This window comes from Camelina sativa, chromosome 12, assembly GCF_000633955.1.
Source record: "Camelina sativa cultivar DH55 chromosome 12, Cs, whole genome shotgun sequence".
NCBI lineage: Eukaryota > Viridiplantae > Streptophyta > Magnoliopsida > Brassicales > Brassicaceae > Camelina > Camelina sativa.
Window position 1 is genome coordinate 18,493,865 of NC_025696.1, and position 23,550 is coordinate 18,517,414.

The 23,550-nt window shown below is 38.8% G+C and overlaps 2 protein-coding genes across 2 annotated transcripts; one reads left to right on the plus strand and one right to left on the minus strand.

The window, feature by feature from the left end:
- On the minus strand, positions 263–2,497 carry LOC104732119 (cytochrome P450 708A2-like). Its single transcript, XM_019233849.1, has 7 exons — positions 2,230–2,497; positions 1,796–2,111; positions 1,551–1,700; positions 1,110–1,454; positions 799–981; positions 592–719; positions 263–501 (listed from the first exon to the last, which is right to left on the minus strand). The coding sequence occupies exons 1-7, from the start codon at positions 2,436–2,438 to the stop codon at positions 315–317; spliced, it is 1,518 nt and encodes a 505-aa protein (XP_019089394.1). The 5' UTR covers positions 2,439–2,497; the 3' UTR covers positions 263–314.
- On the plus strand, positions 18,128–20,866 carry LOC104733634. Its single transcript, XM_010453204.1, has 2 exons — positions 18,128–18,808; positions 20,828–20,866. Exons 1-2 carry the CDS (start codon positions 18,128–18,130, stop codon positions 20,864–20,866), a joined length of 720 nt encoding a protein of 239 aa, XP_010451506.1.

Sequence of the window (23,550 nt, forward strand, 5' to 3'; positions counted from 1 at the left end):
GCAAAAGAGATTAAAGATAAAGGAGGAATCTTCACTAAATTGCATGAGAATATAAAAGATCATTTACGTACAAAGTGTTTGAATCCAAATGTTTTTTTTAAGAACCAAACCAAGGGATAAAAGCATGGAATCTATCTTCTTTATTCTTTTCGCCATAAATCCATCTTTTAGTTGGCTTGATAACAAAACGAATATGAGTTCGTGACGATCTGGCCAAATGATATCCGTCACAATGACAAAAGTTCTCTTTGTTGTGACGAAATTAAACCAATATGTGGACATATAGTAGAAACAATGTTTAACACATTATTAATTCAATAGAAAAATACACTCTCTTCCAAGATGATTTGTATCCGATGTGAGTCAGAAAAATACACTCTAATAACCAGCAGAGTTATGAAGTTATCCTCTTTGGATTCATCTGAGATTTCAACATCAGATCCACATGGAAACATAAGCATAAACCTTCGAAGTACTGTAGTCTCTTTTTTCATTGACCACCTTCAAACCATGGGTACATAGAAATACATGCAAGTCAAAAAGCTTTGAATTGTTAAAAATAGCTTAAAGCATTCAGTGATAAAAACGGACCTGTATCTAAACAAATGATGGATAAAAATGGCCATTTGAAGCTTAGCAAACTCAGCTCCTACGCATAGTCTAGAACCAGCGCCAAAGGGAATGTAAGTCTTGGAGAGGATTGAGCCCAAGTCTTCACTCTGAAATATTAGTGATTATATGCTAAAAATTCTATAAACTTGTAAATAAGTTAAAAGATATAGTTCAAATTTAAATCACCTTCCAACGCCATGGATTAAATGTTAAAGGGTCATCGTACTTCTCTGGATTAAAATGGACATTAGCATAGCCCATGAAGATCCAACCAGCTGGAATTGTATAATCACCAAATTGGAAATCACGATCGGTTATTCTAAGAACTGTTGGCGCTGTGCTTGTTATCCTAAGCGACTCATTTATCACCTGAAATAGAAGAACAAATTTGTTTGAACTACAATATATCAAGGTTCATAGACACACACATACAACAAACTAATTGACAATGAGTGTATTGGTCGATATATTAATGTGTGATTGAGACATATACTCACCATCTGGGTGAAAGTCATTGATTTATAGTCTTCCCAAGTTAGGCCGACCTCCTTGCCATTCTTCCCCCGAACAATTCCCTCATGTTCTCTCTTCAACTCTTGCTTGACTTTAGGGTGATCGCTTATGAGTTTTACTATAGCCACAAGAATTCCTGGTGTTGTTTCATTAGCAATCAAAAAGAAAGTATATATGTATTCGATTGCATTCTCTATGCTCATAGTCATAGTATTCGCTCCTCTTTCCATTTCTCCAAATATGATCTTGAAAAACTCCCCAAATTCATCTCCTGATGCTCTCTTCTTTAATACTGTCTCCTTGATTAGCTTCATCATCTGCTTTCTTGCCTGCCACAAAACACATTTTCAGTTTGATTCTTTTACAACCAAATCTTTTTCACATATATAGTGCTATAAAGATTAGATGAACTTAAAAATATGTACCTTCATCATTCGATAGACACCAGTCCCAGGAACGTTCCAAGAGAACTGAAACCACTCCCTTGGAAAATATCTCCAACATAGTGCGAGTTGTTTTGCGGCCTCTGGTTCCATTTCGCCCATAACTTTCTTTGCAAGGCATTCGGTTAGAATCTGTAAATTTTGATGAGATGATCCATTAAGTCACCGATTAGAAGATAATAATACAAAAAGTTATAGACAACACAATACGGATGACTTTTTATTACCTTGCTTGATGTTTCCTTAACATCAAGGAAGCCGTTACTAGCTCCTTCCTCCATGTATGTGGGAGCCAAAATATCAACGTCTTCCAACATCCTCAGTTTTAAACCTTGTGGACCCAACAATTGGAATGTCAAGTTTCGAACATGTTTATGGGACTCCTTGCTCTGGATAAACAAGTTGTTTTTCCCAAATAGTCGTAATATGCTCTTCGTGATTCCAGGGAGATGATTTGCCTTCGCTATCTCCACATTCAGTCCTATATCCATCGAGATTATAGCTTTTCCTCCAAATAAGCTTGTCCGAAAAACTGGTCCATATCTAATTTCCCCACGCAATAATGACAAGGAAAAAAAAGACAATGCAACACTTATAAGTAATGTAAAATATATGTTTAAACATACACACAAATGCATGCTGGATAAATTAGCAACAGAACCTGAGGATTCTCTCCTTGACGAATGTTGGAAATTGAAGAGCGTCATGAGGTTTCATGAACATAAAAGTCTCTCCAATGATCGGAAAACCCATAGACCCTGGAGGTACTTTTCCATTAGTTTTCGGATATCTCCACTGATAGATCCAATGGAATAGCTTTACCACTATGAGTGAAACTATCACAGTCAATAATTCATAAGTCTCCACCATGTTAACTTATTTCATTCTTTTAACTATTTTGAAGATATTGGTTTGAGGGTTTAGGGATGCAAAATTCTACGAAGGCAGTGCCCTCTTTATGCTCTCTCGTCGATTCAAATTATGTAGTGGTAACATTGAATGAGTCGGTTGAGAGATTGGTTGGTACGGACAATAACTCACTCCAGAATCATTTTTTTGTTTTGGTTCAATTTAACTATTTAAACTTTCTTTTTAGTTTTTGGTGTAGATTATTTGAGATGAAAAGTTGTCCCATGTGGTTTAAGAGGGGTAACACGAAAAAAAGTTGTAAAAGAATTTCAAATTTATTTTGTCAACTCATCAGCCACACATGTACACAAAACTACAGTACTTTGGAAAACCAAATTTATCAAATTTGTCCTGGGATCCACAAGACCACAGCTACATATCTATGAGATATTGGAGGTGTATGGTATGGTGATAATACATTGTTATACATGAATGTGTACGTGTGAGTTATTTGGTTATTTGGTCTTTTGTCAATGTCGAATGCTTTATATGTGGTAAAATTGTAGAAAACACACAATAATGTATGAATTACTGATTATATGATGAGAATGCAATCTTTCTTCTATTATTTTTGTTTTCGGGCCGGGGGATTTTTCATTAAAAATTCAATATTGTGTTGCTTGACGCATACGAAATTTGTAGCGAGACGAATTGAATGTAAGTAAGTACATGTGCGATTGATTATGTTGCTTGTCTATCAAGTTTCACGTGTTTATAATATCTGCTGGACAGCGTGGACGTATACAAAGTCCACGCTTCGAGAATCTAAGAAGTGAATCAAGTGATATAGAAAGTTTTACACAAAAATCACTCCACTATGACTTTGTTAACAAAGTATATATATTTTAAAGAAATATAGTGAAATTAAAACTTTACTATAAGCAAAAATTCGATCTCCCTTTTCTTGTATAACTTATTGATTTTTATTTGAGATTTTTGAATTAGATAAGTTAAAAGATGATTAAATCCATGAAGTAGTAATTTTTTAACTTGACCGATAGTTTCATTTGTGGGAGGACTCACCTGCTCTGTTACGGTTTTGCATCCATCAAATCTGACACATCTGTATCTTCCAAGATACTCTGCCTCTTGTCCCAACGTCCTCTTTGTGATTCTTGTCGGCGAACCAAGAGGAAAAAGACATCTTTTCAACGTCACATGATTCATCTTTGATCGTGATTACTTTAAAACTTCCCGATTTGATCTTGTAAGTGTATGACACACACACACCATGAGATGGCTTGTGGCTTGTTGGTTGATTGCTTCAGTGTCAGATTCTCTATGGCTTATCCAACCTACTCTAGTTTATGCACTTTGAAATTTATTGTACACTATTTTATGTTTAAAGACTTTGTAAACTTTTTATTTGATGGGTTTACTTAATTGAAATAAAAGTCGAAGGTGATCAGCTGATGATCAACTTAGGGCAGGAGGTGATCGGCTGATGACCAACTTAGGAGGTGATGTGACTGGCGAAGGACTTCGAAAAAACCGAGTCGCTTTGGTCTAGTAGTAAAGGGAGAAAAGTCTTGTCACATGGGTTCAAGTAGCATTGGCCACGGAAATTCGAAATTTAACATGGTTTCTTCTGGCTCAAAGAGATTAATCTTTAGGATCACTCCTGAATTATCAAAAAAAAAAAAAAAGAAGGACTTCGAAATTTTTTAAAAACATTATGAAGTCTTAATCATTTTATAGTCTTAACTAAGGAGTCTTTTGCACATACAAAAAAAAAAAGAAAAAAAAAATTAAGGAGTCTTAGATTTTTTTTGGTTTTTCTTTTTCCTATATAATTGAATATTTTCTACAAATCATTCATAGTCGAATCACGATTTCAATCGATCACCCATTAACTATTCCGAGAAGATCATCTTAGAAAGCAACTGGTTGGTTTATCAAAAAATGTGATTGGCTAATCGCCAATTTTGCGAAATGTCAAAATATGGATTTAAAAAAACTTGCTTTATTGATTCATAAGATATTGGTACTTATAAAAGTATGAAAACTAAGGTACATAACCAAATCTTTTAAAACCCCTTTCTTTCCGAGGCACAATTATCAAGGAGTTTCTACCACCCAACCTTTCCGACGCTGGTGAGACTCCGGCTCGCCAGCATTGGGATACTCGTTTCTCTGCTCTATCGTGCATCGTCTGCGTTTCCTTTTTCTTTCTATTTTTGTTTTTTCCTCATTTTTTCAACCCTTTTGCAACCATCTCGAACCTTTTTAAAACCACCAGATCTGAGCGATTGCACTTTCATCAGCCACAACGGACGGCGGTGGTTCCCGGTGAACCCCACCATCTTCTATATGTGCTCAACCTCCTCGACAGCGAATAAAAAGTCCACTACGCGTATTTTTTTTGATCTGGAAGTCTGGTCACAACTGAGAAATCTTACACCTTGGCTTTGTTGATGGCAGGAGTTTCTCTTGGACCATCAGATGCGCCATGCCGAGGGGAGTTGTTGACGGTGCACGAAGATGCTTTCTTTAGAGTTACAGTCTTCTCTACTTCATGGACATCCGCCTCAGCCACATATCACCCTCAGAGCTTGGCAGGACCGAATGTGTTGTTACCGGAGATGCTCTACTCATTGCATATCTTTCTACCATCTCCGTTCAGCCGCCACACAACCACTTTTTCTAGGGCAACCAAAGCTAGATTAGGTCTTTCTTTGGTGGGACTTGAATCTGATATAGGCTCATTAACTCTTTCGAAGCCCATGCCGAACAGATTAAATACCATGTCCGCGGTACTTCTTTGCTGGTAAATCTATAGGAAATACGTAGTTTGATCTTTTCTCAATGGCCGATTCATGTCGAGAATTGAATCAACTAGGCTGCTTTGGCTTTGCATCCACTATTTGAAATATCTGGTACTTGCTCCATCTGTGGCGATTTCTACCTATCCTGAATGCTTGAAGCCTCATGATACTTTATTGCTGAACTCAAACTATCAACGATTTGCTTAGTGCCTTGGAAGATTTGTGGCCAGCAGCTACTCCTTGGTATGTTTTGTGTCAACCCTAAGACAAGCTTTGTGTGGAATGCTTAATCTCCACGGACTCATCTGAGTGAAACCTGGCTTTAACTTCTCCTATTCCCATCACCTGGATCGTATGCTTGAAAGTTTATTATTTGAATTCTCCTCTTTGGGTTCTAAAGCAATCCTCAATCAACTATATAACCATAGTCGTCAGAATCTCTATTGTCATACTACTTCATGTAGCTCATCTCGCTCCAGCAAGAACCAAATCATTGATTCATTTCTCAATGTCACAAAGTCTTTTGACTATGACTAATCTGTCGTCCTTCGATTCTCTCAAGGATGATTTCTCGATTAACCATGATCTCACATGTGACAATACGCTCCGAAGCTTTTGTTTCATAGTTCTTTTGGTTTCAAAATCGATGAACCTTATCTATCATCTTTTGGTATTGGGGAATACCTTGTATTGTAATGTTTTAAACTTTGGATCACTTTAAACCCTCTGCATCGGTCGATTCTCACACAGTTACTCATTCAATAAAAACAAATAAATAATAGTAAAAAAAAAGAGAAAGTGAGAAAAATAAGGAAAGAAGTGAGAAACGATTCAATTGAGAATCTATAGAACCCTTTCTCAACAAATGTCAAATGACTAATAGTTGATTTTTTTCTAATTTAATCTTCAAATAAATAATTATATTATAAAAAATTATTAAAATAATATATATTGAGAAACTCATCCCATTTTTTACGATGAGATGCTCTTAGATCCTTCTGTTTGTACTTGCTCTAGTTTGCATAAATGAAAACACGTGTTTGTCCAAAAAGAGAAAACAAAGAACTAGTATTTGATTAGTTTTTTGTTGGTCCACAAGTATTTTATTAGTTTGACCTTAGAAATATTCTGGCTTTGATTTGTTTTGGTAGAACGCTAATTTACATGCTTTTCTAACCCGGTCCACGGAGACGTTGTACATATCAAAAGGTCCCGCAATTGCGGTTATTAAAAAGTATAGGGTAAATACTTGAAAAAAATATATAATATGAATACAATTAGATATAAAGTTATTAATATAGCTCTTCAAGCTGAATATTTTAAGTTTTAAATGCCCAATTTAAAGATAAGAGTTTTGATATCTCTAATCGTCCCAAGATGTATGCAAACGGATAAGAAGATGATACATTTTTGGTGACAAGAAGGTTTTCTGAATGGCATCTCGAACAACATGACAATCAAGTTCAATATATTTAGTATGTTCCAAAATTGCCACCATTTTGAAAAGCTGATTGAATGTCAAAATACTTGTTCATTATGCGAGCTGGAAAAGGAGTGCCAGTAATAGTTTGAGTTTGTAAATTATCATTGCAATAGACAGATATGCTGCTTTAACCCAAAACGAAGAAACAATGAAATGTATCTGTCTCATACAAAATCTAATAAAGTCTCGCGAAACAAACAAAATAAACATTGGGTATGAACGCGTTTAAACATAAAGCCAAATATCACTATCCAAACAAGGCATTGAGTATTAGGGAATGAAAAGCAAAACGTTAGTTAACACGGCAATTTAATGAGTAAAGAATAATAGCAAAGCATTGAGTATTAGGATATTGTGCTCTAATTTATGAATGCATATAAAATAATTTAATGTTGACAAAAAAATTAATATAAAAATAAGATTAAAACTGCTCCAAGGCCTAAAACCACTAGGTTAGATCAATATTCTTTTAAAGTTTAAACTCTATGTGAAAAGTCTAAAAACCTAAACCATTGTTTAAATTCAAGAATTTAAACAAAGATTAAGTTCACTAAATACATGAACCTTAATTTTTAATGGCTAAGCACTAGATTATCCTAAAATCAAACATTAGATTATCATTCAAGCCTAAGCATTAAAAACAACATAGATTAAAAACCATTTAAATAAATTCATAACTGTTATCATAAATCAAGCAAGCCATGAAATCTTCGAACTCAAACAAAACAAGTGATTGAAGTTTTTTGAAGAAAAGCGTCATCAAAACTAATGAAATACAAAACTCGGGGTCAAAATCTATTTTAAGAAGGATTTACATATAGTTTAACATTCATTTCTCTAAAATTACCAATAAAATAATTTTTTTTCTGATAAAACTATTATAAGAACTGGAGGAATTGGTAGAAGTAACAAAAAATATCTATAATTAAATGACTAACCATTCTAACCATTACCCTACAATATACTATGTATTTTCTATAATATTGACAATTTTACCCATTGTATACACCCTCTCTCACGTGCACTCTCTCCCCCTCTATATCTATATATTCTATAATATTGACAATTTTACCCACTATATACACCCTCTCTCACATGCACTCTCTCCCCATCTATATCTATATATACACACATATTCTCTCCTTTCCTCATTTTTCTTTTTTATCCTTTTTTTTTCATTTATAACACAACAACACCTTTCACACAGCACAGCGCCTACTTGTCACATTTTTCCTTTTTGGTAATCTCACTATGGGCCATGGCTATTTACTTAATTTCTTACATTAGTTAGGTATTTTCTTTGTCTGTTTTTTTTGTTTTGGTTAATGGGCAAATTTGCCCTAAGAACTGTATATACGATAAAGGTATTTTATAAAGAGGTTGGACGAACAACCTCGAAAAGGGGCGGAGCCATGGAGACACTATGTCAGCTGACCATTATTAATTTGCAAAATTGTATTATACTTTTCTATTTGATAATAGAGACTGCCATGTATAGTACCAAACATGTACAATACCAAACATTTTGGGTAATGCCACTTTCTGCAATTCTTTTTCCCGCTTGCCACAACCCCATAATTGAAAGACTATTATACATTTCTTTTCTTTAACACAAAACTAATTATTTTCTATGTATTTTTTTGGGAGTTAAAATAATTGAGTAAGATAATTAAACATGCATTGTTAAACGTCAAATTCTTTCGCTCATTAATTTTTTCCCCAAAACACAAATCTCTCTCTCTCCTTGACCCTCGATTTTTCCGTTTCTCCATCTTTAATCTCTCTCGACTTTTCATCTTCTTCCATCTCAGTGTCTCTTAGTCTGCCGTCGGAGCTGCAACACAAACTGAATCTCTTTCTACAAAACTTCATCTGTGTACGCCGCATAAAATGGAGAAATTCTTCATCCAAACACAATTCTTCGACTAAGACCTCTGTCTCATCCGTTTGCCTCCGCCGTGGCAGGCGAAACCGCTAGGTCTAGTTCTAGAGTTCTTATATTCGACCTCAGGCAGGCATCGCAGGTCTGCAAATCTGGTGGACCAGATCCAGCCGGCCAGGTTTTTGTCCATCACTATTATGTCCTTCATTCTCTTTAGTGGACTATATAGTTTGGTAATGCATTTTTGTGTCCATTGCTAACAATAAAACTTGTCCACACTGGAGGTCTGCAAATTTGGTGTCCGGTGGACCAGATCCAGCCAACCAAGTTTTTGTCTACCACTATCAAACTTGTCCATACTGCAGGTCTGCAGACCCAGTGGACCAGATCCAGCCAACGAGGTTTTTGTCCACCACTAACATGTTCTTATATCTCTTCAGTGGACCTTATCAGTTTGGTCATACATTTTGTTTCCATTGCTAACAAAAAAACTTGTCCACACTGCAGGTTTGCAGATCCGGTGGACCACATCTAGCAGCCAAGGTTTTTGTCCATCACTGTTATGTTCTCCGTCTCTTGAGTGGACCATAGTCAAGGTTTAGTATGACGATTCATGTCCACTGCTAACAGTAAACAGTATCCACACTACATATCTGCAATTCCGGTTGACCAGATACAACGATCAAGATTTTTGTCCACCATATTTACTTGATTACAGAATGATGAAAAACATGTTTATAAACAATTAATGTTAATAATGATTTATGGGAAAATTATGAATTGTGCCATGTACAGTGACATACTTCTTCGTCAATGCCAGTTTGTGAAACTTATTGTCCCGCCTTCCACACCGTGCTACATAAAAGACTATAATATCCTCATGTCATTAAAACACAATAATTTTTTTTTCTCGAGATATTTCGGAGTTAACCTAAAGTAATTAGACTAATTAAATAATTTTTTCTTTCTCAATTGATTTTTTTTTCTTCTCCGCTTTATCTCAAAAAAGAGAGAAAACCATCTCTCTCTTCCCTTATAACCATCGATTTTTCACCTTCTGCAATTTCTATCTCTCTCTTTTGCTAACATCACTTCATCCTCAATATCTCTCACTTCCACAATCGACCCTCTTTCCGTCCCACTTCTTATGGCAGCATACAATGGACAACCAATCTAACCTATCTAATAACCAAGTTCAGTTGTCCACCATGTACTCTGTCTGACCCGCCTTACCCCTCCGTAGGCGACCAACACGGCGGTCTAGTTCTGGAGACCCTCTAACTGAGCTTGTGTATGTTTTTAATAACTTTTCAAAGATCTAGAGTTTATGGTATTGATGGACAATTGGGTAACCGATGGACCATTTGGTTGTGATGGACCATGTTTGGGCAAATTTTAACCGATTTGTACTTGAACAGTTCTACGGAATGAACGCGAAGAAATATTTATTGATTAACGCTCAAAATTACAATAAATCAATATCAACACCCATTGTGGGATGATCTTCTAAGCCATGACTTTTCCTTCATTGATAATAGTTGCTTGATAGGGTTGTACCTTTAATATTCTTGGGTTCTTCACCTCCCCCTTTCACGCTTTAAGGACCTTTTAATTTATAGTAGTAACCAAACCCTAATTCTAATTGGATTGGGTTTAGTATAGTCGGTTTATGCTTAACCGAAGATAACCGAGAGTGAATTTATTTTTTCCCAACAGTTTGCCCCCTACTCTTCATTTTCTAATTTAGAATTTGGAGAGTAGTATATCTAGTAGATACGCTAGATTATGCCGTTATTCTGTCTCTTGGACTCCATGGTGTTATTCCGACATGAGCTCGTGTATCTCTTTATCTCTTGTCGACTTTAAAGATAATTAATGATTTTACTCCAGCCGCAACCTTGCTTCTGTAGATGTTTTTGTTCTTCCATTTTCATATATTGTCTTCCTAGCCATAGTAGTCCCTTTGATGTCTTTTTGAGGTTGTACACATCTTGTTTGCGTGACTCTCCACATACGCCGTGTCACAGATAATCAATCCTTAATAGTCATCTATTCCATTCCATAGCTTTCAGGCCCTCGCTTCTATTTGTGTGTTTGGGGAGTTGTTCTCCCATTATTTGTCTCTTATCTTTGTGTAGAATACACGAAGCATTTCTAATCCGTTGTTGACTTTTCATCTTGCATGTGCCCAATTATGTAAATTTAGAGCCTTCAACCTTCTCTTTTTTATGTGAGATTGATTTATTTTAGACCTTCCCTTGGTGGTCGCATTTTTTTGAATCGAAACAACATATGTTTCCACACAACAATCTTCTTTGTGGCAGCTTTGTTTTGTCGACGTTATGATTTCTCTTTCTTAACACGTTTGCGACACTATTGGCTATTTTTATCTCTTAAAAGTTGTTTTTCCTCTTGACATGAGAAGGTTTCACATCGACTTGTTCAGTTTTCATCTCCACATGTTCAATTTTTCACGAATTTTTTTATGTAGCCATTAGCAGGGAATAACCCCGACTAGACAATCTACTATGGTGATCGTCGAGCTTCTCTTTCTCAGAAGGTGTTGCAATTTTGTAACAGTCGCAACTGCTGCATTTTTCCTAGTTTGTAATGTCTATAGCCACTGGTTTTGTTGGTTAGAAACTGTAGCCAATAATCTTTTTCTTGAGGTCACTGCCCCTATATTCTTGGTGGTCATTTGCTTCACCGCAACTATTGTTGCATGTTATTCTAGCGACATACGCTTCATTGCAATTACCATAACTTTGACATTGTCATCCCTTTGAAGTGGCATTTGAGTCTGTTTCAAGGAGATCATGCCCCTGGTGTAATAAAACTTTATGTATGGTCTTTCTTAGTAACTGATGACGAGCAGATATTTGTTTATGGTTTTTGCCAGAACCATTGTTGGTACTCATAATAAGGCGTGCCCCTAGAATTTTTTTAATTAACCATCATTTGTGTTTTTCACAATGAGGCCTGCCTCTAAATTATGGAGGTCATTGTAATGATCCTCATCAAGGGGTAAATTTCAAAAATAAAAACTCAAGACCAAAAGACCAAGAAGGGAAGCCAACAAGGAGAAAAGAAAGTTTAATGAAGAAAAGTCCGAGAAAATTTGGACGGATCGAGAAATGGCCAAGTTGACCGAAGATGCCCGAAGGACCGAGAGTTGTCCGAGAGCTACCGAGAATTGCCGAGAGTGCTGAGACGGATCGAGTATCGCCGAGAGTCGATGACGATCGATCGAGAGACACTAACCGACCCAACAAGAAAAATCTTCCTTCACCCAAAAATGAACTAAGTCAAGAGAAGTAGTGGAAGATTAAATTATTCAAAGTGGAGTTAGTGGAAGGATTAAACAAATCAAGAAGGAGTTAGTGGAAAGATTAAACAATTCAAAGTGGATTAATGGAGATTAAACAAAGTTTTAGTGGCCAAGTGTTAATGTTAAACATACACAAGTGTTAACAACATGCACTAAGGAGAAGGAATGAGCCTCATGCATTGGCCATCTCCACCACCCAAACTCTCTATAAATAGAGACTCACTTCTCTCATTTTCGCACAAAGTCACAAGGGCTAAGGAGAGAAATTGAGAGAGAAAGTGAGTGAGAGAGTATAGAGAGAAGAGGGGGCGAGTTTGCGAGTTCGAAAGAGAAAAGAAGAGAAGAGAAAAGAATAGAAGAAGCAAGACAAGACTATCGACCGCTACAAGTTGAATCGTTAAGGAAATCGATTTCAACCAAAGAGGTGATACGAGTGTGGCGCGAAAGAAGCTTCATCAAGGGAGACCGATCATCGCCGGTTTTCTGTGAGTTCAGGCACATATTTTGCCGGACTAGATGGGGAATTAAAGACGTCCATCTAGTGCACGGTTTGCATGATCATTTAGTTGCATTTTACTCGAACTTCTTTTGTGATTTTCTTGTTTAAATGCATGCGCGGTGAGGTTACACCGGTTGCTAGTTCAAAATGTTCTAGTAACAAGGGTGGTAACTAGTCAAGATACTTGTAAAATTATGAGCTTAAAAACCATATAACCTCAAGTATCAACTTTGGTGAAGTCTTAATGCGTTTTAGTCTGCGAGAAATTCCGGTTAAGCGTAGTAAGACTTGGTATTGCTATCCTTCCCATCCGTACCACATGCAGCCGCGACATGCAACCCATGTTCGTGTGTTTGTAGAGTTGGCTACGAAGAGCTCGGAGGTTAATGGGTTCGCTACCCTAGCCGAAGCTGTCTACACGACGGTATGGCTTTGAGTGATGTCCGATTGCATGCCTTTGTGGTTGCAATACGGTTGTTCATGAGGGGTTAGGGAAAGGATGCATACCGGGCCCATAAATTAAAACTTGTTAAAAACTCTTGTTTTATTTCAAGTTTATGTTGTTGCATGTTGTTGCATATTGTTGTATTTGCTTGCCAGATTAATTTGCTTAGCTCATTATCTTCCGCAATGCTATCTCTGATTGTGTGCTTGTTGTTGTTTCGCTTGCATGTTGATTGTTTCACTTGCATGTTGATTGTTTCGCTTGCATGTTAATTGTATTCGCTCGCATGTTGTATGATGATGGGGTTTTGGGGTTGGGGATTACTTCTTTGCAGAAACCCTGAGCTCACTAAGTAATCTTAGATTACTTATGATAATTATTTGTGGTGCAAGTAACCCTAGAGGGAACTAGAGGGCGTGATGAACGATAGGAACCCGGAGTAGTTTTTGTTTTGTGTCTTTTGTAAGTTACAAGTATGTTTTACCACCTTTTGTTTAATCATTTGTAATAAACTCTTTTTATCAATCAATGTATTTGGGTTTCTTTTAATCGGGCGAGTTATACTGATATAGACTTTGTCCGATTCGGCTCAACACACGGCGTGTCTGTAGGGTTGTAAGCCTTAAGGATGTATCATGTGGTCGGGAACCTCACCGATGGACTGGCAAAAGGGTCATGATTCGTTCTTGTACCCAGCCGGATCATTGGTGAACGTTTCCAAAGTGGCATCTCGGTGCTGTCCAATGGCCTTCGTGGTCATAGAACGGTTCACGGGCGTTACAATGATGGTATCAGAGCATGGTTATGATGCTATATATTACTCGTGTTTTCAATGTTTTATCGAGTCAAAATGGTCGCAATAGACACCTAGGATAATCCGGTTCGTTCATCACTTAGGGTTAGATGGGATTAAGTAAACCCTTTGTTGATCGTGGATGCAGATGTCTCGTCAAGGATCCGAAAGGACTAGATCGACGCGCTTTTCGCCGGACACAGGGAGGGGTTCAAGTCAACAGTTTGGTCCGGAGGAATGGGGTCTGCACTTTGGAGATGCACAAGGGGAGGAATCGTTTCCAGGTATATTCGAACCGAACATGTTTATGCCTGAATGGGATGTACCTGTCGCGACACCGAGATACACACCATTAAGCTCAACTCGATTCAGTACACCGGAGAATATGTATCCACCAGGATTTCCACCGATGGGTCCGTTCGCTGCCAACCCAAACCAAAACATGCCGAGAGGAGACCAAGTTCATGGAGAAGGCCCGAATGAGCCAACGTACCAGAGACCCAACAGACGCTTAAGATGATTCAAGATCTTTTGAACCACATGATTCAACAGCAGCAGCAGAACCAAGGAAATCAGTCAACAGAAACTTCATCAGACCACTTCCTAAAATTGGTATTGATGATGAGAAACCTAGGAATTCCCAAGTTCAAAGGAGATTAGAACACGGTCTTAGAAGACGCATGGATAATAGAGTTGGAGACTAACTTTGAAATGTCAAGATGTCCGGAGGAATTTAGGAGACCAATCGCGGTCAAATTCTTAGAAGAAGATGCTTGTGCATGGTGGGATAGCGTAGTTCCTCGCTATTGATTTCAAACTATATCTTGGGATATCTTCCGGATAGAATTTGAGCAAAAGTACTTTCCACCAGAGTCACGCGATCGACTGGAGAACCAGTTCTTGCGACTGGAACAAGGAGAAATGAGTGTTCGAGCCTATGGGAGAGTTTTCACCAGACTTCGAAGATACTTGTACCAAGTAAACGACGATGAGTTAGCTATGGCCCGAGGATTCTTTAATGGACTCAGACCAGACATAAAGGGAAGGTTGCACGCTGTGACATACCAAAGTGTCGCAGAAGTGGAAGAAAGAGCGGTGAGTGTTGAGGAAGCCATCGAGACGGAAAAGGAGATTACGGCCCGAGAGAAAAAGAAGGAACCAGTGCAGCAGAATAAGATCGTGAATTTTCGGAAGGTAAATCAAGTAGCAGGACGAAATTGGGGCGCAGGCCGTGGTAAAGTCAAAATGAATGTTAACCAAGGAGGTCGTACTGTGAGCAACTTGGATCCCAGGGGATGCTATGTGTGTGGTCAACTTGGGCATTTTGCTCTAGCTTGTCCAACTGTTGAGGAAACAAAGAATACTAGTCTCTCGTCTGTCACATGTTTCTACTGTGGCGAGATGGGACACTACGTGACCTCATGTCCACCGAAGCCGACCAAACCGAACGCCCAAACTGTGAACCGTGCCCAGCCAGTGCATCAAGTAAAGGAACCCCCAGCAAAGAAGCAGGCAACCCCAGCAAATGTTTTTGCTTTAGGAGTAAAACCACCTAAACCTCCGCAGGTCGCGAAAGGCCCTATAACAGGTTTGATTGGGTTATAACTCTCTTGTGATTGTTTGCGTGCTTGTGTGTTTGTGTGATTAGTTTTTGCATTGCATTTTTGCATTTGCTTTGCGTTTAGGAACATTACTTGTTGGTGGTAACCCCACACATGTATTGTTCGATTCGGGAGCGTCCAATAGTTTTGTGACTTCCGGAGTGGCTGACAAGTTCGGAGACTTGTGTGAAGAGGAAGAAGTGAACATTAACGTCTTCACAGCTGGAAATCAACCGCCTCTGAAGACAAGAAGATGGTTCAAGGAAGTGTCCATAGTCTTGCAAGATACAAACCTCCCGGTAAATCCTCTAGTGATGCCATTGGAGAGGTTTGACGCTATTTTGGGAATGGATTGGTTGTCGGAGCACCAAGCCCATATAGACTGCAGCAGAAGCAGAGTTATATTTGAAAATGGAGGAAGGACACCTCTAGTTTTCAATGGAATTAGCCCGAGTAAGACGGCATACTTCGTATCGGCAGCAAGGATTGGAAGATCATTCGATGAAGATGATGTTTATTTAGTCACTCTTACCGCCATGGGAGGGGATGACAAAGAAGGCATGAAAGTTGAGGACATCGCCGTAGTCAAGAACTATGAAGACGTATTCCGACCGTTAGAAGGATTGCCTCCGCCAAGAAGCCATCCTTTCACTATAAATCTTGAGCCCAGAGCTACCCCAATTGTTAAGGCACCATATCGCATGGCACCAGCCGAGTTGGCTGAACTTAAATTTCAGTTAGAGGATTTATTGGAGAATTGTTTAATACGACCAAGTTCATCACCCTGGAGAGCCCTAGTGCTATTTGTCAAGAAGAAAGACGGAAGCATGCGTTTGTATAATGATTACCGAGGAATCAATAACATAACTATCAAGGACAAGTATCCGTTGCCACGGATTGATGAACTGTTGGATCAACTCCGAGGAGAAAGTTGGTTTTCGAAGATTGATTTAGCCTCCGGCTACCATCAAATTTCAATTGCATAACAAGATGTGATGAAGACTGCTTTTCAAACAAGATACGCCCAGTATGAGTTCGTGGTAATGCCGTTTGGACTTACCAATGCACCGGCGACATTCATGCGTTTAATGAATGAGGTTTTCCATGATTATTTGGATCGATTTGTGATAATATTCATCGATGACATCCTTATATATTCACGGAGTGCAGAGGAGCACGCGGAGCATTTGAAGAAAGTGTTGGAGAGACTAAGGGAGATGAAGCTTTTCGCCAAGTTCAGCAAGTGCAAGTTCTGTCAAAGGAAAATTGGACTTTTAGGACACGGAGTTTTGGAGCAAGGCGTGTTCGCTGACCCAGAGAAGATTGCCTCAATCCAGGATTGGCCAAAGCCAACCTCGGTGACAGAAGTCCGAAGTTTCTTAGGCCTTGCAGGCTATTACCGGAAGTTCATAAAGGGGTTTTCATCCATTGTGAAACCTTTGACACGACTCACCGGTAAAGGAGTACCATTTATATGGAGCGAAGAAGTGGAAGAAGCTTTTAGGAAGCTAAAGGGAGCATTGACATCAGCAGCAGTGTTAGCCCTATCCGAGCCAAATCAGCCATACTCTGTGTTCACAGATGCATCAAGAGTTGGTGTTGGATGTGTTTTGATGCAATGAGATAGAGTAATTGCCTATGCCTCCAGACAGTTAAAGAAGCATGAGGAGAACTACCCCACACATGACCTAGAAATTGCAGCCGTGGTGTTTGCATTGAGAATATGGAGATCGTATTTGTATGGAGAAGCTGTTCAGGTATTTACGGATCATCAAAGTCTTAAATACTTGTTCACTCAACAAGACTTTAATTTGCGCCAGAGAAGGTGGATGGAATTCATTGCCGATTACGACTTGAAGATTCAGTACCACCCAGGCAAAGCAAATGTAGTTGCAGATGCGCTAAGCCGAAGGAAAGCACAAGTGGATGCCGAGAGAGACGTGGAGATTCTAGCCGACGAGTTGAAGAAGGTAAGGATTCTAGCCTTAGAAGGAGAATCTAGTGAGCCGTTGGGTTTACAAGCTGTAACTCAAGCGAGCCTACTACATCGAATTTGCGAAGAGCAACCCAAGGACGAGAACCTGAAGAAGATTATTGAAGAATTGAAGAGCTCAGAAGGATGGAATGCTAGTGGTTACCACTTAGCAGATGATGACACCTTACTTCTCAATGGGAGAATAACTGTACCTAACTGGAGTGGACTACGAGAGGAGATATTGAGAGCAGCCCATAGCTCAGCATTAAGTATACACCCCGGAAGCACCAAAATGTACAAGGGCGTGCGTTGATATTATCATTGGCCTGGACTGAAGAGAGTAGTAGCGAAATGGGTAAGCCAATGTGACTCATGTCAAAGAATCAAGGGAGAGCATCAAGTACAGGATTGCTTCGCAACTTGCCCATACCAACTTGGAAATGGGACTCTATCTCGATGGATTTTATTACCGGTCTACCCGTAAGGAAGGGACGAATCAATGATGCAGTATGGGTAGTAGTTGATCGATTAACCAAAGTAGCTCGTTTGGTTCCAGTAAGAAGCATAGCTCAAGCGCCAGTCTTGGCAGAAAAGTATATAGACGAGATTTTGAAGTTGCATGGTGTGCCAGCAAACATTTTTTCTGATCGCGATCGGAAATTCGCGTCATTATTTTGGCAAGATTTACACAGGGCATTGGGAACGGACGTTCACATGAGCACCTCATTCCACCCAGAGACTGATGGACAGACGGAAAGGACTATCCGAACCATAGAGGACATGATCTGACTATGTGCTTTGGAATGGTCATCGGATTGGGAGAAGAATTTGCGGTTAGTTGAATTTGCGTATAACAATAGTTACCATTCGAGTATCGGCATGTCACCATTTGAAGCAATGTACGGAAGGCCGTGTCGAACGCCTTTGTGTTGGAACGAAGTTGGAGAAAGGACGAGCTTCAATCACAAATTGATTGATGAGACCACTGAGAAGATCAAGTTCATTCGTGAGAGCATGAAGAAAGCGCAGGATCGCCAGAAGAAGTACGCAGACCGTAAAAGGCGAGAAGTCGAATTTGAAGTCGTAGATATGGTGTACTTGAAGGTTGCACAACAAAAAGGAAAGGATTGCTTTGATAAAGTGGGAAAGCTTGCGGTAAGGTTTATCGGACCATACCGGATCGAGAAAAGAGTTGGAGAATTAGCCTACCGGCTATCTATGCCTGAGGTTATGCGATTGCATAAAGTATTCCATGTTTCACAACTACGGAAGCATGTACCAGATCCTAACATGATTGTGCCCGAGCCTATCGAGGAGTTGGAGCCAAATCTCACATACCCCAAAGGACCATTTGGAATAGGGCAAAGAAGGACTCAGAAGTTGAAGAACAGGAGCATTTCTCGAATCCAAGTATTTTGGGGAAAGCAAAACCGTAAAGTCACCACTTGGGAAGACGAGGATAGGATTCGTGCCAAATATCCCCAGCTGTTTACCGAAGAAGATGAGGCAGGACCATCGGAACCCTATGGAATTCTTGAATGTAATGACGCTCACCAAGGGGTAAATTTCAAAAATAAAAACTCAAGACCAAAAGACCAAGAAGGGAAGCCAACAAGGAGAAAATAAATTTTTATGAAGAAAAGTCCGAAAAAATTTGGACGGATCGAGAAATGGCCAAGTTGACCGAAGATGCCCGAAGGACCGAGAGTTATCCGAGAGCTACCGAGAATTGCCGATAGTGCTGAGACGGATCGAGTATCGCCGAGAGTTGACGACGATCGATCGAGAGACACTAACCGACCCAGCAAGAAAAATCTTCCTTCACCCAAAAATCAACTAAGTTAAGAGAAGTAGTGGAAGATTAAATTATTCAAGGAAGAGTTATTGGAGTTAGTGGAAGGATTAAACAAATCAAGAAGGAGTTAGTGAAGTTAGTGGAAGGATTAAACAATTCAAGATGGATTAGTGGAGATTAAACAAAGTTTTAGTGGCCAAGTGTTAATGTTAAACACACACAAGTGTTAACAACATGCACTAAGGAGAAGGAATGAGCCTCATGCATTGGCCATCTGCACCGCCCAAGCTCTCTATAAATAGAGACTCACTTCTCTCATTTTCGCACAAAGTCACAACGGGTAAGGAGAGAAATTGAGAGAGAAAGTGAGCGAGAGAGTAAAGAGAGAAGAGGGGGCGAGTTTGCGAGTTTGAAAGAGAAAAGAAGAGAAGAGAGAAGAAGAGAAGAAGCAAGACAAGACTATCGACCGCTACAAGTTGAATCGATAAGGAAATCGATTTCAACCAATGAGGTGATCCGAGTGAGCCGCGAGAGAAGCTTCATCAAGGGAGACCGATCATCGCCGGTTTTCTGTGAGTTCAGGCACATATTTTGCCGGACTAGATGGGGAATTAAAGACGTCCATCTAGTGCACGGTTTGCATGATCATTTAGTTGCATTTTACTCGAACTTCTTTTGTGATTTTCTTGTTTAAATGCATGCGCGGTGGGTTACACCGGTTGCTAGTTCAAAATGTTCTAGTAACAAAGGTGGTAACTAATCAAGCTACTTGTAAAATTATGAGCTTAAAAACCATATAACCTCAAGTATCAACTTTGGTGAAGTCTTAGAGGGGGTTATTGGTTCTATGATTTTAATGGATTTGGAAATCCAAACAAAAATCATGTGTTATTCAATCAATTATTTTAAAAATACTTATCAAAATTATGTGTTATTGGTTCTATGATTTACAAATACTTGTTAAAATCTCATGTTATTCATTCAATGATTTGTTTTTGGATTTCCAAATCCACATTATGTTTTAAATGGATTTGCATGGATTTGAAAGTGTAAAATAGAAGGATTCAAATCCAAGGATAAAACATGTTATTTCAAAATCCATGTGTTTTGATTTTAAGAATTTACAATTTCATGTTGATTTTGGAAATCATCTCTCCAATAACAGCCCCTTAATGCGTTTTATTCTGCGAGAAATTCTGGCTAAGCGTAGTAAAACTTGGTATTGCTATCCTTCCCATCCGTACCACATGCAGCCGCGACATGCAACCCATGTTCGTGTGTTTGTAGGGTTGGCTACGAAGAGCTTGGAGGTTACTGGGTTCGCTAGCCTGGCCGAAGCTGTCTACACGACGGTGTGGCTTTGAGTGAAGTCCGATTGCATACCTTTGTGGTTGCAATACGGTTGTTCATGAGGGGTTAGGGAAAGGATGCATACCGGGCCCAATAATTAAAACTTATTAAAAACTCTTGTTTTATTTCAAGTTTATGTTGTTGCATGTTGTTGCATGTTGTTGCATGTTGTTGCATGTTGTTGTATTTGCTTGCCAGATTAATTTGCTTAGCTCATTATCTTCCGCAATGCTATCTCTGATTGTGTGCTTGTTGATTTTTCGCTTGCATGTTGATTGTTTCGCTTACATGTTGATTGTTCCACTTGCATGTTAATTGTATTCGCTCGCATGTTGTATGATGATGGGGTTTTGGGGTTGGGGATTACTTCTTTGCAGGAACCCTGAGCTCATTAAGTAATCTTAGATTACTTATGATTATTTTTTGTGGTGCAGGTAACCCTAGAGGAAAGTAGAGGGCATGGTGAACGATAGGAACCCGGAGTAGTTTTTGTTTTCTGTCTATTGTAAAATTACAAGTATGTTTTATTTCGAACCAAACTTCAGCCTTAGGCCTTATCCAAGAACTTTACAACCTTTTGTTTAATCGTTTGTAATAAACTCTTTTTATCAATCAATGTATTCGGGTTTCTTTTAATAGGGCGAGTTATACTGATATAGACTTTGTCCGAGTCGGCTCAACGCACGGTATGTCTGTAGGGTTGTAAAGCCTTAAGGATGTGTCGTGTGGTCGGGAACCTCACCGATGGACTGGCCAAAGGGTTCTGATTCGTTCTTGTACCCGGCCGGATCGTTGGTGAACGTTTCCAAAATGGCGTCCCGGTGCTGTCTAATGGCCTTCCTCGTCATAAAACGGTTCGGGGGCGTTATAGTCATGCTCATGATTTTTGTAATGAGCAGTCAATGCTTCTTGTTTCTTACCGAGGAGGCTTTGCGTGACCATAATCACTTCATATGTTGGGAGGCATTGCCTCTGATTTTCTTTTGTAATGATATTTTCACATCATATACTTTTGAAGCGGACCATTATTGGCATTTATTTGTAGTTGGCTTTTGCCTCTTATAAATTGACAAAGTTGGGAATTTACCATTACATCAGTTGATGAGGTATTGGTCCCTGCTTTTTTTTTTGTTTATAGCTCCCTGGCATTTTAAAGCAACAATTACTTATGCTTTTCATAACTAGGGATTGTCCCCTTTATGTCTGACACAACCAATTTCTGGTGTATTCTATAATGAGGATTCTCCCTTCTATTTTTGATGCGACCATTGTCTGGTGCTTTTTATTATGAGGTGTCCCTCTTAATTGAAACGTATTGACCGTGGTCGTTGTACGTTATGGCTTTGCCAATGATTTGTTTATTAGTGGGCATTGTGGCATCTTGATTTAGGTACTTCCTCAATGGGTAAGCACCTTCCAGTTTATCAGAGCATGCTTCCTCGTCACTTATCTTTGTTGGGAGACATCGTCTCTGATTTCTTTATATAATGAGCATTCAATGCTTCTTATATCTTACGAGGCTTTGCCTCAGCTTTTTTGTTAAGTGATCATCATCACTTTTTCTTTGTTTGGAGGCATTGCCCCCTAGTTTAATTATTTATATATGATGAGCATTAATATATGCTCATTGTATCTGAAGAGACTTTACCTCTTAGCTTATGTTTTATTTTTAGTGACAATCGTCACTTTCTATTGTCGGAGACATTGCCTCCAATTTTAATAGTGAGCATTCTATGCTTCTTATGTTTTAGGAGGCTTTGCACCTTTGTTTAGTTTTTAGCAACCATAGTTACTTTATTTCCACTAAGTCCGTGATTTTAGTCTGGCAATGATATTCATCGCAGTCATCTATACCAACAGCATCAACGACCATGGTCGCTGCTTGTCACGCTTGTAAGTGGTGCTGCCTTTTATTCGATTGGCATTGGCCATGGTCTGCAGGCTAAGGCCTTCCCTTTACTTTGTTCAGTAGTGATTGTTGTCACAACTTTTTTTCTTTTCTTTTGAGGCAGTGCCTTTTGATTTTGTTCAGTAGTTGAATGTCGTCATAATTCCAGCGACATCTCGCTATTAAGTATATATTAAGCGACCATAGTCACTTCTATTTGCTAGGAGGCATAGCCTCTGTTTCCTTTCTGTAATGACCTTAGTCATTGATTTTCTTTGGTCAGTGACCATAGTCATCATCCTTCCTTGGGAGATTATTTTCCTACTGATTGTTGTCACTTTCTCTCAAAATATGTGACTGTAGCCAACTTATCCTTTACGAAACTGTAGCCACATCTTTTTGTGTAGCGATTGTAGTCAAATTATCCTTACGCAACCGTAGCCACATCATTCTTTATAGTGACTGTATGATAAGAATGAGAACTGTATCTTTATTATCGATATCGGAATTGTAACTGAATATAACCGTAAGAGTCTCTAGACGCAGCTAAAGCAATTCTCTAACTCACAGATGTCAGATACGACTCTGTTCACTCATAACAAACAACATGGGAAATGAAAGAATAACAAACTCCAGCTATTTATAAGTCTTCTTCTTCCCGTGCTTCTTCAGTCTCCACTTCCTTAGCACGTGACTTCCTTCGTGTGTATACTATAAATGGCTTATCAATGTAGCCGCTTCTCTTCTTTTTATAGCAATCTTGATCACTTTCTCTATTCTCAGTGACAGTCGCCACTTCTCTTAAAGACAAGTTGTGTTTTATTTCTTGTTAGTAATTGCGGTATAGCTACATTGTTTTAGCCAGATCTTTTCCAAGTAACTTAAGAGACAAACATATTGCTTCAAGTTACTCGAGCTAGTTAGACCTTTGTTACAAGGCACTTAGCCTTTACCTGCATGAACGTAGTCTTCTAGATTATTTTAGATGAGCACGTAGCTTCTGCTACCTTAGAGACACATCTATATTTATTTATTGTAGATGCTTATTGCTAAACCTTATGTGATCTTACGGATCCCTTGTGCTTAAGAACTTAACTTTTTTTATCAAATTCGTCTACAATACACCAATATAATTCCAATGTGCATGCATGCTTAGTTCTTAATATATAGTTTTTATAGGTATATACATATAGCTAAGCAACTAGTTACTTATTAGTGACAAGGGCTTGACTTATCTACTTATCTCATGGAGCACAAAGAAAGGATATA